The 16,875-nt window shown below is 59.1% G+C and overlaps 1 protein-coding gene across 10 annotated transcripts in view; it reads left to right on the top strand.

Moving 5' to 3' along the window:
* Positions 1-16,875, top strand: part of ASAP2 (ArfGAP with SH3 domain, ankyrin repeat and PH domain 2) — a 90,018-nt gene continuing 73,143 nt past the window's right edge. For 3 of the 10 annotated variants that reach the window (XM_036335397.1, XM_036335394.1, XM_036335393.1), the window contains exon 1: positions 1-495. In XM_036335397.1, coding sequence (XP_036191290.1) covers positions 370-495 — 126 coding nt within the window. In that variant the 5' untranslated portion in view covers positions 1-369. Of the gene's footprint in view, positions 496-2,883; positions 2,946-5,822; positions 5,960-16,875 lie in introns of those variants that run through there. The other 7 variants (XM_036335401.1, XM_036335396.1, XM_036335395.1 and 4 more) reach the window with 5 other exon arrangements.

Raw genomic sequence — 16,875 nt, 5'->3', positions numbered from 1 at the left:
TCCGTCGGACGCGCTCGGGGCCCGCGGCTGGGTGGCGGGCACTTCCCGCCGGCTCTGCGCGTCCGCCCGGGGGCTCGCTCGGCAGCGCAGGCGGCGGCGGCGGCGGCGGAGCGCTCGGCGCGGCGGGCGGACGGGCCGGGCCCGAGCTGCGCGGGGCTGCGCGCGCCGCCCCTGCTCCCGCCGCCCGGGCCCGCGGCCGGCCCTGCTGCGCCCTGCGGCGGCCCCCGCGGCGGCTCCCGGGGCTCCGGCGGCCCGCGCCCCGGCGCGTCCCTTTGTCCGCGGACCGGGCGGGCGGCGAGGGGCCGCAGGAGGGAGCCCGGCGGCGGCGGAGCGACCCCTGCCCGGCGGCCGGCCGCGCGCGCCGCGGCGATGCCGGACCAGATCTCCGTGTCGGAATTCGTGGCCGAGACCCATGAGGACTACAAGGCGCCCACGGCCTCGAGCTTCACCACGCGCACGGCGCAGTGCCGCCACACCGTGGCCGCCATCGAGGAGGTGAGCGCGCGCCCTGCCCCCGGCCCCGCCCGCGGCCCCCTCCCGCGTCCCGGGAAAGTTTCTTCCCTCCGATCCGGACGCGGCCGGGCTCCCCGCGCCCGACACAGGAGCCCTTTGTTCCGTGGAGGGGGCTCGGCAGACCGGGCCGATGGCCACCTGGGGCCTCTTCTAGGGACCCCGCCCCCACTTCCCTCGCGGGGCCCCGGCCCGCGGGTTCCCGGACCCGCCCAACTTGGGCCCGAAGGCTGGCTGGGCGGTGGGCGGGGAACGGGGCCGGGGTCCTGGCTCGCCCGCCCTCCCCGCGCGCCGCCTCCCGACCGGTTGGCGGAGCGCGTCCGCCGGCAGCCGGTCCCGCGGGGCAGGTGTGCGCCGCGCGCCCCTGGCCGCCTCTGCGGGGAGCTGGCCGCCCGGGAAAGGTGTGCGCGGCGCCCGGAGAGGGTGCGGGGCGCTGCGCGGAGGCCTGGCTGCTGATCCCCGGGCCTGGGTCGCCGCCCCGGCTACCTGCGTCTCACCTGCCACCTCCGGCCTGGAAAGGCCTGGTTCGGTTAAGGCGCAAAGTCATCGCGCCGAGCGCTCACGGCTCAGCCCGCCACATCCTGCGGGGGGGACGCGGGGGCGCAGCCGGCTCCGGCCGACCAAGCCGCGGGCGGTGTGGGCAGGGCCGGGGCGGGGAGCGCAGGGCCGCCGCCGACTGGTTTGGGGCCGCTTGTGACCTCGCTGCCCCCCTTTCCCTGCCGCACCCTAAGGGACTAGCCCTGCGTCCCTCCCAGGCCGCGATGCGGGTCAAGTGGCCGGCGCTCCGCTTGGCTCCCGATGGGGAACCGGCTGACCAGCCAGACGTGCGCCCATATTGACTGGAGATGATGAAGTTTCTCTCGGCCGGAATGTCAAGTTACAGCCCTAAAATGGGGGTGGTGTAGGTGTTTTAGGTTCTAAAATTTAGAAGATGTCTGGGCCGGAGGGAGGGAGGGAGGGAGGCCACCAGAGAGCTTGAAGTTAGGCGATGGCATTCCTTGCTTTGGTCCTTGGAACAAAGCCTTTGCTGTTAGGCATTGCTTGGGGGGTGGGGGGTGGAAATCCGGAATGTTTCTCTTGATGGAGTTTTTTCTCTCTCTGTAGACACAGTCAATAACAGGCTAAATCAAAAGTAACAGATTCAGCACTCTGCCTGTTGGAAGTGTAGCCAGGGCGTCCTCCTGGCCTCCCTCTCCCCCACCCCCCTTTTTTTTTGCAGAGGAGACCCGCTTGCAAACCTTATTTAATCACAGTGAGTCCTGGGATCCCACTTTGCCTAATTCTGCCTGAATCAGCGAGGCTTAAAAATAATGCCTTCAGATGAGGCGGATGGGAGGGCCTCAAGAAGTCGTCGTCCCCCCCGCCCCCCCCACAAGTGCTGGGCAAGAGAAACATGTTCATCATGTTTTGAAAATACACCATTAATAATGTTAATGGAATGATTGCAACCAAAAAGGAAGCGGGCTGTTTCTTAAGGGACGGAGCTCCGTGCCCAGGGCCTTCAGAAAGGCCTGACCGTGTGGAGAGTTCCGTGTCTTTTCCCCGCTGCAGAGTCAGCTAAATATTAACGTGCAGATGCGGGAAAGCGGGGCAGATAGGAATTGCTCTGAAGACGGGCACAGCCTTTCTCTGGTTCCTTTTCGTCTCCAGCGTGTCAGCCCAAAGCTCTTTCTGCAGCTGCTCTGGAGCCCGCTGGAGCTCAGGGACTGAGCAGATTAGAGGGACAGGATTCCGTCATTTTATTAAACTGCAGGCTCGCTCCGCATGGCCCTCGATGCCCAAGAACGTTAACGTCTCGCCCTGACCGGTTTGGCTTGGGATAGAGCGTTGGCCTGCAGACTGAAGGGTCCCAGGTTCCATTCCAGTCAAGGGCATGTACCTTGGTTGCGGGCACATCCCCAGTAGGAGGTGTGCAGGAGGCAGCTGATCAATGTTTCTCTCTCGATGTTTCTACCTCTCTATCCCTCTCCCTTCCTCTCTGTAAAAAAATCAATAAAATATATATTTTTTTAAAAAAGGTCCTGACCGGTTTGGCACAGTGGATAGAGCGTCAGCCTGCGGACTGAAGGGTCCCAGATTCGATTCCGGTCAAGGGCATATACTTGGTTGAGGGCACATCCCCAGTGGGGAGTGTGCAGGAGGCAGCTGGTCGATGTCTCTCTCTCATCGATGTTTCTAACTCTATCCCTCTCCCTTCCTCTCTGTAAAAAAGCAATAAAATATATTATTATTTAAATAATGCCTTTTCCACGGTGTTTACCAAAACCTGGCCCGTTTATGTCATTACTGCCCAGGGGTGCCCACAGACTTTGGTTTTTAACACGCATCTACTTTTGCTACTGAAGAGAAGCATGAGAATGGGTATGTGACGGGAAGTCACCGATTTAACAGAAATCCATGAAAATTTGCAGTCCCTCAGTCCTGTGTTCAAACGAGTGAGTCCTGAATTAGTCAACTAATTTTAAATGGATTAACCTTTGGGGACCTGGCATTTCCAGTAGGCTCGGCCTGCTAAAGCTCGGTGTACAACTGAATGCACTTTTTTTTTTTTTTTTTTTTTTAAATATATTTTATTGATTTTTCACAGAGAGGAAGGGAGAGAGATAGAGAGTTAGAAACACCGATGAGAGAGGAACATCAATCAGCTGCCTCCTGCACATCCCCCACCGGGGGATGTGCCCGCAACCCAGGTACATGCCCTTGACCGGAATCGAACCTGGGACCTTTCAGTCCGCAAGCCGACGCTCTATCCACTGAGCCAAACCGGTTTCGGCTGAATGCACTTTTTTTTCTCTCTCTATGCACACCTGCAGCTGGGCTCTGCGTGGCTGCGGGGTCCCTCCCCGATGCTATGGCTTTCACAGAGGTTGTATGTCTCCCTCAGCCCTGCTTTCTCCGCGAGGGAACAGGCGCAGGGAGGTCCCTCTGCTCCCGGTTGCAGAGCTGGCGAGTTGAAGAGCTGGAATTTGAACGGGGCTCAGTGCTGTGTTCAGAAACAGATGCTGCTTTCTGTTCCTATAGGAGGCTGGGTTCTCTGAATTACTCCTTTGTCAGCTAGACCTGGGTTCAAGTTCAGAGTCCACCACTTGCCAGGTGTGTGAACTCCGGTGAGCTATCTAAGGTTCCGAGTTTTCCTCCACTTTCAGGCCTGGGTAAGAGGCGGCTGTGGTGAGGGTGTAATGAGCAAATGCACAGCACAGTGCCTGGCAGACGGCTGGTTTAACCAGCGCTAAATGCTTAACAGGTTGTGGTTAAGCCACAGAACCCAGGGAGGACCATGGGCCCCAGAATGAGATTTGCATGAGGGAGGGTGGGAAGGTGGGACAAGTGAAATGGCTAAACGAGTAAGTGAATGAAAAGCTACTCTATTAAACCCATGTCTATTTTGTCTTTATTAAATCCATGCTTATTTTTGTTGTTGTTAAACCCATGTTTATTTTTTTAGGCCGTTTTCTTGGCAACAGGTCAGCACATAGCCGTGCTTTAAATTTTTCAGTTGATCACTTTCTCTGGGTGAAATCATCATTTTGCATATTTTAGTGTGAAGTCCGGTGCCGCCCTATGGAATACAGCCTGCGTTTTTGGAAATAACGGGAAAAAAATAAGTAGTGATGGCATAAATCTGTAAAGCCAGCTCTCCCCCCCCCCCTTTTTTTGGGGGGGGGGCGAGTTATTTCTGTCTCAGTTTCTTTGAGTCTCTGGGTACTTTGAAATTGTCTCAAAATAGGGAAAAATGTATCCTCCTTGGAAATCCCGTGTGTCCAGTTAAACATTCCTGCAGAGCACCCTGCATCCCGCCTTGCCCGTTCGGCTTTGTAGTTTTAAACGTCCATTCGATGCTGCCGCGGAAGAAGTAAAATTTAATCTCCTTCCCTCCGGGGCCATCATTCCCTACCCTGTTGTCCTTGGTTACCTTGGAGACCTCAGTGCTGTCACAGCCCAGGGTTCTAAGTGCAGGGGTGGGGTGAGCATCTGGGATGCTTCTCTGGGCTGCCCAGACCCCCAGGGACCTTGCTGTCCTTCCCAGCGGTCAGGGTGGGAACCCAGCCTCCTGGCTTTTCAGGCAAGAATGCGATTCTGGCTCAGCCAGCGTGGCTCAGTGGTTGAGTGTCGACCTTTGAACCAGAAGGTCATGGGTTCGATTCCCGGTCAGGGCACGTGCCCAGGTTTTGGACTTGATCTCCAGTGTGGGGCTTACAGGAGGCAGCCGATCCATGATTCCCTCTCATCATGGATGTTTCTCTCTCTCTCCCTCTCCCTTTGTGTCTGAAATAAAAAAGTACATATATTTAAAAAAAGAAAAGGAAATGGGGTTCTGAGTCTCAGCCCTCGTGCCTTGTTTGACAAACAGGCCTTCCAAACAGTCCCAGGCGGACAGGCTCTGACTGTCGGCCGGAGGACGTCACCTTCTTGCCCGTGCGTTTGCGTGTTTGGAAGTGAGGCTCTGCAGGCAGACGGGCCCCCCTAGGGTGCTGTCTGTGTTCTGAAATCTGGACTTACGTGTTCCAAAATGTTGGAGTCACTCAGGGAAGAAAAGATCTTCTCCTAGTGGCCCCCCATCCCCCCCACTTCATTTCTCTCCTTTTTTGTGATTAACGGTAAGAGGCAGCAGTGCTCCAGGTGAGCGCAGACCCTGTCCTTCGTTCCGTGGGGACTCACTGAGCCTGCTGAGCGAGGGGCCGGGAGCCCGGGGAGTGAGTTCCCCGTGAAAGAACCTGCAGCTCAGTGGGAGGGACACACGTCCTACAAACAAGCCAGTGCAATCAGCCCGGGCCCTGGCTGCCCGAGGGTCCAGCCACGCCCAGGGAGGGAGTGGCCAGGCGCCCGGGGCTGGGGTTAGGAGGCCTGGGTGGCGGCGTGTGGTTGGATGTGAAGCCGAGGGAGTCACCACATGCTTTAGTCCTGGAGGTGCCTCCATAGGACCCTCCCTGCTGGAGGTCAGTATTGATCCACTCCCGACGCGGGGCCGGCTGGGTCTCTGGTTGGATTTTCCCAGCCACCCACTCCACAGGGCTGCTCGGGCCAGGAGCTGGGAGCAGTGCCCGGTTCTCCTGCACCCACATCTCTAGGCCCCGAAGGGTCCTGGGTTCCATTCCGGTCAAGGGCACGCACCTCGGTCGCAGGCATGATCCTGGGCCCTGGTCTGGCCAGAGCCCGTGTGGGAGGCAACCAATGTATGTGTCTCTCACATCGGTGCTTTTCTCTCTCTGCCTCTCCCCCTCCCTCCCACTCTCTCTAAACATCAATGGAACAATAGCCTCCGGTGAGGATCGTCAAGTGCTGGCCATGTGCCTGTGGGATAGCGCAGGTCCCGGGCATCCCGTCACGCTGTGTACGGGGCTCAGACCTCGCCCTTCACAGCAGGGCCCACCCCGTGAGCCTGGCAGATATCAGCGTCTCAGACCCACCTCAGGCCTGTGAGTCAGAGCCCATCGAGCAGGCACACCAGGTACATTCTGTGCACATCGCTGTGGGAGAAGGTGTTCTGGGCTGGGAGCCTGGCTGTGCGGCCCCCTGCGGCGTCCGTAGGAGATGGGGCCCCGCCCTGAGATGCTGGCTTCATTGCTTGGGGCGGGGCCTGAGCTTTTTTCTTTTTTTTTTTTTTTTGGCACCAAGAATTTAGGACTTCTTTTGTCCCAAAGCTGCTGAAGCAAAGTCACGATAAAGCATTCTGCTTTCCTTTATCCCCCCTCACGCATACAGGAAAGCTGTTGGTGGTGGGAATGATTTTGTACATGGGGAGAAGCAATGTAAATTCACAACTTAAGGTAAGGGTTCTCTGTGCCACTCGTCGCTTTAAAACGTTGATATGGACCTCGCCGATTGGCTCCGTGGATAGAGTGTCAGCCTGTGAACTGAGGGGTCCCGGGTTTGAGTCCCAGGGAGGGCACAGGCCTGGATTGCGGGCTCGATCCCCAGCGCTGGGTGTGCAGGAGGCAGCCCATCAGTGGTTCTCTCTCATCATTGATGTTTCTCTCTCTCCCTCGCCCCTCCTCTCTGAAATAATACAAATATGGTGAAGTTTAAAAAACCAGTTCATATGGAAATCCAGTCACAATCAGCAGGGGATCCCCCTGGCCATCCACTCACAGTGGAGGTTTGGGGAGACCAGCCTGCAGGGCGCGAGAGTTCTGGGGTGCCGGCAGTCTGCCGTGATCCGGGAAGTTGCCCGTTTGAACCGATGCTGCTGTCCCTCAGCGTGTCGGGGGGCCCAGGACGGGGTTGGAGTGCCATCCGTCACCGCTGGGGTTTCCCCCCTCGTCTTTTCTCTCTGGCACTTATCGGGCACTTCCTGTGTGCCGGGCATGCTTTGATTTCTTTAGATGCATCAACGATTAACTTGTTTAATTCTTACAAAAACACCGAAAGGTCCAGAGAGCCTGAGCCCCTTGGCCGAGATCACAGAGCCAGGGGCGTGGGGGCAGGTTCGGACTCAGCATGTTGGCACCAGAGCTGCCCTGGCAGACCCGGGGCCAGGGAGGCCTCCGCGCTGGCCCCCCCCCCGGCCCCCCCCCCCCGTGACCTGGTCCCCCCGTGACCCGCACGCGCTGTAGCCAGTGGCCTCTGTTGCACTTCTCGCGTGGACGCTCTGGACGGGCTTGCTGCTGCTCCACTTCCTCCCGCGCCTCTGGCCTGGGCTGCGGAAACGCTTCCCGCTCTGCCGGCCCGCCCTGCCCGCCGCGCTGGCCGGGCCCACAGCCTGGCAGGAGGCCTGCCTGCTAACGGGATCGCGGATGACATCACCGCACTCCTGCTGAAGGTGGCTGTGTCTGCATGCCTGTGTACACACTCAGAGCTGCCAGGAAACGGGGGGGGGGGGGGGGGGGCAGTTCCCTCTGGTGATGAAGCCCTTGTCTAGGGTCCCAGCAGGTGGTCAGGCTCGGGCCTCGTTCCCTAGCGCCCCACAGAGAAGCCCATTCCTGCTCCAGTTGTGTGTGTTTTTCTTAAACTCAACTCCAGCGGCTGACATTTCCTGGAGCCTCGTTCCGTTAGGGCGGCGGTTCTCAACCTGTGGGTCGCGACCCCTTTGGCGGTCGAACGGCCCTTTCACAGGGATCGCCTAAGACCATCCTGCATATCAGATATTTACATGACGATTCATAACAGCAGCAACATGACAGTGATGAAGTAGCAACGAAAATAATTTTACGGTTGGGTCACAACAGGAGGAACTGTATTGAAAGGGCCAGAAGGTTGAGAACCACTGTGTTAGGGGCTGTGCTGTGTCTTGAATTGGTTAGCGAACCTGGCACAGGTCCTGGCGTGACCTCTGTTTCCTAGGTGACGAAACCAAGGCTCAGACAAGTGACGCGGCTGCAGGTCCCTCGCCCACAACGAGCAGCCGCCTTCGATTAGCATCCTCGCGTGTCCCTGGGGGTCTCACTCCCGCCGGCCCCTTAGTGGACCGCCTGTCGTTGGCAGGCCAGGCCGTGGGTGCTGAGGTTGCCTGGGGGCCCAGACGGGTCACGGAGGCCAGCCCCTGGGTGGTGCTTAGCATCAGAGGTGCTCGCCGAGTGACCTTCACGCCCACAGGAAACGACAAGGACAGACCCGCCCTCACAGATGCTGTCCCGGCTGCGTGGGCCTGGCCAGGTGGGCGAGGAGATGGCACAGTGTCCCTCTGCACCAGCTCTGTTCTGAGCGGTGGCCGCTGCAGGGTGGGTCCCGGAGGTGGCGTGTCTGGGCGGCTTTGGGTCAAGAAGGCAGTGCCCGCGGGCAGTGCGGGAACTTGGGGAGATTCTGAAAGGAGAGGGAATATTAAATCTCACTCCCCGTAGCCCTGGCCTGTCACTGACCAGCTCTCGGGACTCGGGCGGGTGATGTCGCTGGTCCAGCCTCTAGCTGTGATGAGCTGCAAGGCGTCCGCTCAGAACATGCTGTGTCCACTCCTGACGGGCTCCTCTGGGCTCTTCACGCTCGTGCGTCTGAAGAGGCCGGAGGGGAGCCTGGACTTCACCTGTGTCCTTCCCCCTTTCAGTCCCTCCCCCCAGGGGCCACTGGAGTCGGCCTGGTGTGGCCCAGAGCTGAGCTGGGTTTCACGGCTGCATCGCTAGTCTGAGTTGGGAGAACGGGGGCTGTTTGCACCCAGGTCCCCTCGAAGCGGCTTTTGCCGTCTCTGCTGCAGACCTTGGTCTCGATGGTGTCTTCACTGGGCGTTGCGTCTCGGGGGAGAGCGGGTGCTGCTCACCATCACAGCTGCAGGTCCTTACGTAGTTTGTTTGCTGAGCTTTAAGTCAACACGGATTTTCTGATATCGAGGTTCTAAGAGCCGTCCCCAGGGTTTGGGGGGAGCCAGGGTTCTCCATCAGGAAGCTGGGGTGTTCACACTTGCTCTGTGGATTTGGTGGGGTTTCTGGGGTGGAGTGGAAAGGGCGCTAGCCAAGGGGTTAGACGAGCTGGGTCTAGTTTTAGTCGGGCCCTCATCTTGCCGGTGACCTTGAGCAAGTCACTCACCGCCTGCATGTCTGGTCTCGATACGGGGTTTAGACGAACTGATTTCCGACTGGAAGGCCCACGGCTCTGATCAGTAGATCCTGGTTCTTTGTGTCAGTCACGTAGGTTGCGTTTGTAAAGGTTTTGAGGTAAATGGTGGGGAGAAAAGTCGGCAAGCAGTGGCTGGTTTGTAGTCCTAAAATGAAAGTGTAGTTCTGAATTAGATCTGCACGTTGATTAAAAAAAACACACAACATAAAACTGCCCAGCCCGGTGAGGCTCAGCGTTTGAATGTTGACCTATGAACCAGGAGGTTTCGGGTTCAATTCCCCGTCAGGGCACATGCCGGGTTGTGGGTTCGATCCCCAGGGTGGGGCGTGCAGGAGGCCAGCCGATCAGTGATTCTTTCTCATCATTGATGTTTCTCTCTCTCTCTCTCCCTCTCCCTTCCTCTCTCTAATCAATAAAAACATATTTAAAAAAAAACTTTCTACGGCTTCCTGAGACACATATTTGTTGTTGTTGCTTTTTTTTTTTTTTAATTGGCATGCAATCCACATACCATCCATGCACCCTTTCTACAGAGTTAGTTCAGTGAGTGCTTTCAGACATTCACGGGATTGTTCAGCCTCCCCCGTGTCCAGTTCCAGAGCTTTTTTTTATCACCTGGGCGGAGCCCCACTCCCTTAGCAGCCCCTCCCACCCCTTCCCTCGGCCCCTGACCACCGCAGTCTTTCTGTCTGTAGATTTCTCTGTCCTGGACATTTCCTGTCATGGACGTCAGACCATAGAACCACACAATCGGCGGCCTCGGGTGCCTGGCTCCTGGCACTCAGCAGACTGTTTTCAAGGTGCATCCCTGCTGTATTGTGCGTCTGTGCTTCATTCCTTTTTCTCTGAAAAACATTCCGAAGTATGGATAGCCTTTTTTTCCCCCCACCTATTCATCAGTTGATGGACATTTGCGTTGTTTCCCCCAGGGGCGATTTTGAATAGTGCTGCTGTGGACTTTCTTGTCCGAGGTCTTGGGTGGGTAGATGTGTTCTCAGCTCTGTCGGGTGTACCCCGAGGAGTGAGATCGCCGGCTCCTGTGGTAACAGCTGTTGTCCGAAGGGGCTGTGCACTTCCCAGTCTAACGGCAGTTTGGGTTCCAGTTTCTCCGCCTCATTGTCAACACTTACCACATCTGTCTCTTATTGTAGCCGCCCAAGGGGGCGGGGAAGCCGGGTCTCCTGGGCTTGATGGACGTGTCCCTGTGGGTGCCTGCTGGTGCTGAGTGTTCGGAATTCACTGAGCAGATTGGAAGATGTGCCTGCCTGGCCTTTAGTTGCAAAATAAGTTAGTGGGAACGTCAGGTGTGTTGGTAGATAGGCTTCCACATCGGCCTCGCTCAGCCGGCCAGGGGTGTGGCGGTCCCTGGGAGGTGCCCAGCCGGGAGCCAGCCCGTTGGGTTTGCTGCTCGGGGTGGCTCTCTGGTTGCGTCTTTCTGTGAGGTCGTCGTGCTGTTCGGTCTGTCTATGAGCATCGCCCTTGCTTGCTCCCAGGGAGACCGCTCAGTCCTTGACAAAGGTCGTGATGGAGATGCCTGGTTTTCTCCTCGCCTTGTGCGTCCTCCTGTTTGTCTTTCCCTTTTCTTGCAAACGGATTGGGGTGTGTTTGCTCCGAAGGCTGCTGGGCGGCCGGAACCTGCCCCTCTGTGGCCGAGGCTGTACTTGCCACGTGAGGGGCTTCAGGTTTGGAAAGGCTGCTGCTGGGTTGGTCTGTCCCAGGGAGACAAGATGGCTCTTTGCGGGCCCCCTTCCTCTCTTCCCTCCTCCACGCGGCTGTTCCCGGCGTTTCCTGGGGGACCCCGTGGCTTACGCTGCAATTGGGGCAGCTTAGCGCTCCCATCTTCCTCCTCTTCCCCGCCTTCTCTCCCCTCTTCACTCATGGGGTGCATTTTCAAACCTTCGGGGGCCTGGGTTTTCGGGGGTCGGGGGGGGGCTTTAACGTGGGATTTCAGGCCAGACCTGTCTCCTGCCTCCTCGTCTGTCACTGCAGCTGTGGCCATGACAGGTTGCGGCCTCCTGTGTTTCCCAGAACCGGGCTTATTGTTGTCCTGTGAGCGTGATTTCTCACCTTCTGTGGCTGCACTGGGAGGAGCTCGGTGGCTGACGTGCAGCCTTCTTTATGGTCAGAGCAAAGTCAGGGGTCTGATGGGTCTCAGGGCGCAGTTGCTTTAGTTGCAGCTAATAGGACATCTCTCGGGGCTCCCGTTTCATTTGCTCTTTTAATTTATGGGCCTCCCTGTCTCCCTCCCTCCCTGTCTCCCTCCCTCCCTCCCTCCCTCCAGGCGCCTGGAGGAGGGGCCCAGGCCTGCTCCGCCCACAGAGGCACGAGCTGCTCTGACACTTTGTTACATGTTTGGTCTGAAAGAGGGAGTAACAGTGGCCGCAGAGGAGTATTTCAGGAATTTGCTATTGTTTTTCCAAAAAAGCACCAATGTGCTATTAGGCCGAACAGTTGGAGCCAGCAAGCCAAGGGCACGCTAGAACCTGGAAGGAAACGGAGACCCTGTAAGGGGAGAGGAGAGCGGCGACTGGGAAGGAGGCCCGTTGGGTCTCGGTGGCGTCAGTGACCCTCGGGGCCCAGAAAAGGCATGCGATGCCGCCTGCCTGCGGGTGTGGTTCGGTTGGCTGAGTGTCCTCCCGGACACCGAAAGGTCATGGGACCGGTTCCGGCCAAGGCACGTGCCCAGGTTGCAGGTGTGTATGGCCGGCAGTCGATCAATGTTTCTGTCTCTCCCTTTCCCTTCCTCTCGCTCTAAAATCAACGAAGGATTGACTTAGGGTTCCAGATCCTCCACCTCGTTGGGTAAGGATTCTTTTTTAAATACAAGACCCTACAGTCTTGGCCGTGGAGGGAGGGAGAGAGGACGAGACTCCCGGGCCCCGAGGGCCGCCGGGAGCCACAGCAGGCGCGGTGCTTGCTGTCAAGACTGGGCCTTAAGACGAGTCAAAGGCAGCGGCTGCGGCGCGAGGCGAGCCTGTCCTCCCGAAGGCGGCCCCGTGGAGAGACTGCGTTTTCCTGGGCGGTTTTGACGAGCTTTAGTTCTCGGAGAAAGTTAATTATGTGGCGTGCCTCCTGCCTTCAGTGTCGGCTCAAATGCTGCGCAGGGGGGGCCCCCGGCAAGTCCGTCTGTCTGCAGGACGCACGGACAGACGGGAGGGCAGCCGGGCCCCTGTCTGCTGCTGAGGACTCGGGGACAGCAGGATGAGCCCTGTGGTGTCTCCGCTGACCTGTGAACCCCAGGACCTCCTCGAGTTGGGGAGCTTCAGAATCCAAGCTCCCGGGGGCCACTGCGTTCAGGCGGGACCCCTCCGGCTGTGCCTGGGGCTGTGAGGTGCCTGGGGCAGGAACGAGTCTGTCTCGTCTCCCCGTCCTCAGAGCCCAGCATGCTGCCCAGCACGGATGGGGGGTCTCGGGAAATGTTGAAGGTCAAGGTCTAGGTCATCTTCTTCATTCTGTGGTTTTCTGCCTCCCCCTAAAGCAGCGGTTCTCAACCTGTGGGCCATGACCCCTGAAAATACATCCTGCATATCAGGTATTTACATGACGATTCATAACAGTAGCAACATTACAGTCATGAAGTAGCAACGAAAATGATGTTATGGTTGGGGGTCACCACAACACGAGGAACTGTATGAAGGGGTCGCGGCGTTAGGAAGGTTGAGAACCACTGCACCTAAAGGGTTTGCTGTACTTACAGAAATCAGTGTGTTTGATGTGCAAAGTCAAGGTTGTGGTGCCAGCCTTTGAAACGATCAGAGGACCAGGAAAATCGCTGTTAAGAGCCGTCAAATCTCTACCCTGTAACACATCCCAGTGCAAGTACAGTTTCTTCATGGAACAGTGTGTCCGTCATGCCTTCCCTTCTGCCACACCGTCCCCAACACACCCCGCCCATCAGAACTGCTTGCTTTCCTCGACTCTTAGAGCAATCGGTCTTGGACTATCTTGGTTCATCTCTCTTTGATCCATCTGTCCATCCACCTATCTGTCCATAGAGCCTTCAGTCCACTGATGGGTCCATTCGTTGGTCCATCTGTCCTTCCGCCCGCCCGTCCCTGGGACAGACCTGGGATGTGTGCCACCCCCTTCAGTCCCTCCTTGTCGGGGCGCAGGCTGCGGGGAGGACGGGTGTTGGGCGCCTGTGTCCTGCGGGCCGGACCCCGAGGCCCTCCCCCTGGCATTCCGTGATTGAGGTCTCCCTGGACCTGCTTCCTGTGTTTGTGTTCATACTTCCTGCGGCCAAACTGCGAACTCCTGAGTCCAGGAGCTGCTTTTTCATAAGAAGCTGTTACTTTTATTTCCACTCGACTGTTTGAAAGCCTGTTGGGTGGGCAGCAGCCTCCCGGGGGCGTGGTGGCTTCACAAAATAGGATCCTTGGTGGTCGCCCTGGGCCCGAGCCAGGATCCGACGTCTCTCGTCAATGGAAAACGTGCTGTGCCCAGAACCACCAGGGTATCCGGGAGCCACTCAGTGATCGTTGGGTTGGGTTTTTAAAGGTGCGGGCGTGGCATCTGTGGGTACCGGCGCCTGCACACAGCCCGTGTGCTTAGCAACGTCTTCGTGCAGCGTCTTTATCTCAAAAGAGAAAGTGTTGTTACTATGTTGCTGTCTTTATTGTTATTTTATTAGTTTTTAAATATTTTTATTGATTTCAGAGAGGAAGGAAGAGGGAGAGAGAGATAGAAACATCAATGATAGGAGAGAACCGTGGATCGGCTGCCTCCCGCATGCACGCCCCCCACTGGGGATGGAGCCCACAACCCGGGCCTGTGCCCTGACCGGGAATCGAACCCTGACCTCCTGGTTCCTGGGCCAACGCCCAGCCCCTGAGCCCCGCCGCGGGGCCGTCTGGTGGTATTTACCATTGAGTGGAGCGTCTTTGGGAGTCTAGCTTCCTTCCGTGTTAAAATGCACTCCCTTGTGGTCCCAGTGAGCATTCTGGTCTCGCTGCCGAGTTCTGCTTTCCTCCCTCCCGTCCGTGCGGTTCGCCTGCAGGAGAAGGAGGGGTCAGGTCAGGTGGGAGCTGAGTGGCACCCGGGTTTCCGTCCGTCCGTCCGTCCGTCCTGCCCCCACGTTTCCCTCTTCTCACTCCTTTGCTGGCTGCGCTTTGCTGTTTGAGTCCAGGGCTCCTCTGTGGGGAGGGGGTCCGGTGGCTGCAGGGGACAGAGCCCTGGGGCTGAGGGTGCGTCTGAGTTGCGTGGACAAAGCAGATGGCGGCACCTTCCCCCTGAGCGAGGTCATCTGTGCGGGGAGCGGGTGGTCTCCAGCTGCTGCCACCTCGACAGGCCGCAGCCGCGGTGCCTGGGCCCTGGAATTTCTCGGGATCTCAAGGGACAGCAGACTGTGAGTGTGAGCCGCACACCCGTATGCAAATGATTTCTATTGATACCTAATGTATGTAGATTTATGCGACTCAGCAGAGGAGACAGTATGCGCTTCCCAGAGTGCTGTGCACCTGGAGTGTTAGTTTTATGGGCACAGTCATGTGTCCATGGTCCTACTTCTTGCTGCTTCTCAGGGACATTTCCATCACCTGCAGGCCCTCACTGTACCCCAAAAGCTCTCACCTGCACCCCGAAGGCCCTCACCTCACCCCCATGGTCCTCACTGTACCCCAAAGGCCCTCACCATACCCCAAAGGCCCTCACCGCACCCCAAAGGCCCTCACTGCACCCAAAGGCCCTCACTGCACCCAAAGGCCCTCACTGCACCCCAAAGGCCCTCACCTCACCCCCATGGTCCTCACTGTACCTCAAAGGCCCTCACCATACCCCAAAGGCCCTTACTGCACCCAAAGGCCCTCACTGCACCCAAAGGCCCTCACTGCACCCCAAAGGCCCTCACTGCACCCAAAGGCCCTCACTGCACCCAAAGGCCCTCACTGGCACCCTGAGGCCCTCACCTGCACCCCAATGGCCCTCACTGCTCCGGCCTGGGTTCCGGTCAAGAATCCCCAGCTCCAGAGGCTGCCCCACCAGGGGCTGCGCTCCCCTGTCTGTGGGGGAGGGGGAGGGGTGGTGGGGGTGGAGGGTGATGCTGGGCTTAGTGTGCATGAAGGGGGGGCTGGCCTCACCCTCCGAAGGCGTTGGTTGAGAGCAGCTCGGAGGTGACTGAGTTTGCGTATTCCTCATCGTTCATCGGGGCTGCGGACTCTGACAGGCGCGGGGCTGTTTACGAATGGGAACAGAGCCCGGTTTCTAGGCCACAGGCTCCCAGGTAAGCGGGTGTGTGAGCAGTTACACTCCGGCTTGGTGAGCGCGGTGGGAGCGGCAGTCCCGTGGCAGCCTGCGGAGTGGACAGGCTGGCTGCCCAGGTCCTGCAGGGCCCAGTGGTGGTGACGTGGCACCGGGTCTCCTGTCACCGCGGCTGAGCCCGTGAGGTCTCTGGACCCGGCTGCTGCAGTGCCGGCTCCCCCGCGGGCGGGCCCATCCCCATTGCCAGGCTGTCCCTGGGGGGGGAGGGGGGAGGGGGGAGGGGAGCAGCTCCCACCCGTGGCCTGGGCTCCGGAGAAGCACGATGCCACACGCCGTGCCCGGTCTCCTGAGCCACCTGACCAAGGGGACATCCTGGCCTCCGTCTCAGCGGGAGCGGGGCAGGCGGGGAAGGCAGGGACGCCTCCCCACGGGAGGGAAGGTTCGCAGGAAAACGACTGCCTTTTCTAATCGCTGCAAACCCTTTCAATCAGATGGGAGGGGATCTGTGTGGGTTTTGCGGGAAGGCAGCCAGGAAGGCCAGGCGGGGGCCAGGCTGTCTGGGCACAGAGCTGGCAGGTGGGGGGGGGGGGGGGCGGGGTGCAAGGGAGGCCCTTGGCTGGTTCACCTGGTCGGACCGTCAGCTTCCCGCCTCCTGACCACGCAGACCTGCCCCCTGCCCAGGTCGGTCCCGGAGGGAGCTCGCCGCCAGCGGGGCCGCTGTGGTTGCTGCCGGGCACTTTCCCTGCCCACTTCCTTCCCTTTCTCCTCGCAGCGGCCTGGGCGAGAGCTTCCCTTTCTGCCAGCGAAGGCGCCAGCAGCGAAGGGAAGGTGGGTACAGGCGGACCTGGCTCTCTGGCGGGTCCTGCCTCCCACCCTCCGGGCAGGACAGGCCACTCTGCAGGGGGCAGGTGGGGCCTCCCTTTGGCCCTTCACTGGTTGGCCTCGGTCCGGGGGGCGTGTTCTGGACGCACACGAAGCCCCTTCTAATTCGATTCCCACCTGTGTGGGCATCGCGTGGGGGGGAAGGGCCCGGGCTTTATACTGACTTGGGTTCTGGTCCAGAATCAGGCCGGCCTGCCGCCTGCTTAGCGAGTGCCGTGAGCTGTGCTCTTTGTACCACAAAGCCGCCTCCTCCGGGAAGCCAGACTCAGCCTAGTGCCCGCGGGACACCTGGGCGCCTGCCGGGCTTGTGTCCCGAGAGCACCTGTCCCCACCCCCACCCCTGCCCTGCTCCTGCCGCCTCCTGCCTGTCTGAGGGCCGTGTTCTGGCTCATGGGCACCCCTGGAGCAGCAGGCCCGCTGTCTCTGGTCCTGGGCGTCCCCAGCATGTGTCCTGGGTGTCCCCCGGCCCTGGGTGTCCCCTGGCCCTGGGCGTCCCCAGTCCTGGGCGTCCCCAGCGTGTGCACTCCCTGTCCCCATGCTGGTTCTGTGGACCCGACCCTCCGCCCTCGTGCAGTGCGTTCTTTGCAGACTTCCCCACTGAGCATCACACTTGCCACCGTTGGGCCGGGGACGGCTGCTTTTAGGCCACCTGCCCCAGCCCCAGAATGACGGCCGGCACACAACACGCATAGCACATATTTGTTGAGTGAATGACACGGACCGGCAGGCCAGCTGAGGTTGCAGCTCCCAGGGGCTGGTGGGGTGGTTTATGGGAACACTGTTTCTCCGGCCCCTGGTGTTAGT

This window comes from Myotis myotis, unplaced genomic scaffold, assembly GCF_014108235.1.
Source record: "Myotis myotis isolate mMyoMyo1 unplaced genomic scaffold, mMyoMyo1.p scaffold_m19_p_14, whole genome shotgun sequence".
Lineage (NCBI taxonomy): Eukaryota > Metazoa > Chordata > Mammalia > Chiroptera > Vespertilionidae > Myotis > Myotis myotis.
The sequence above is the reverse complement of the archived record's forward strand: the minus strand, read 5'-3'. Positions and strand labels throughout refer to the sequence as shown.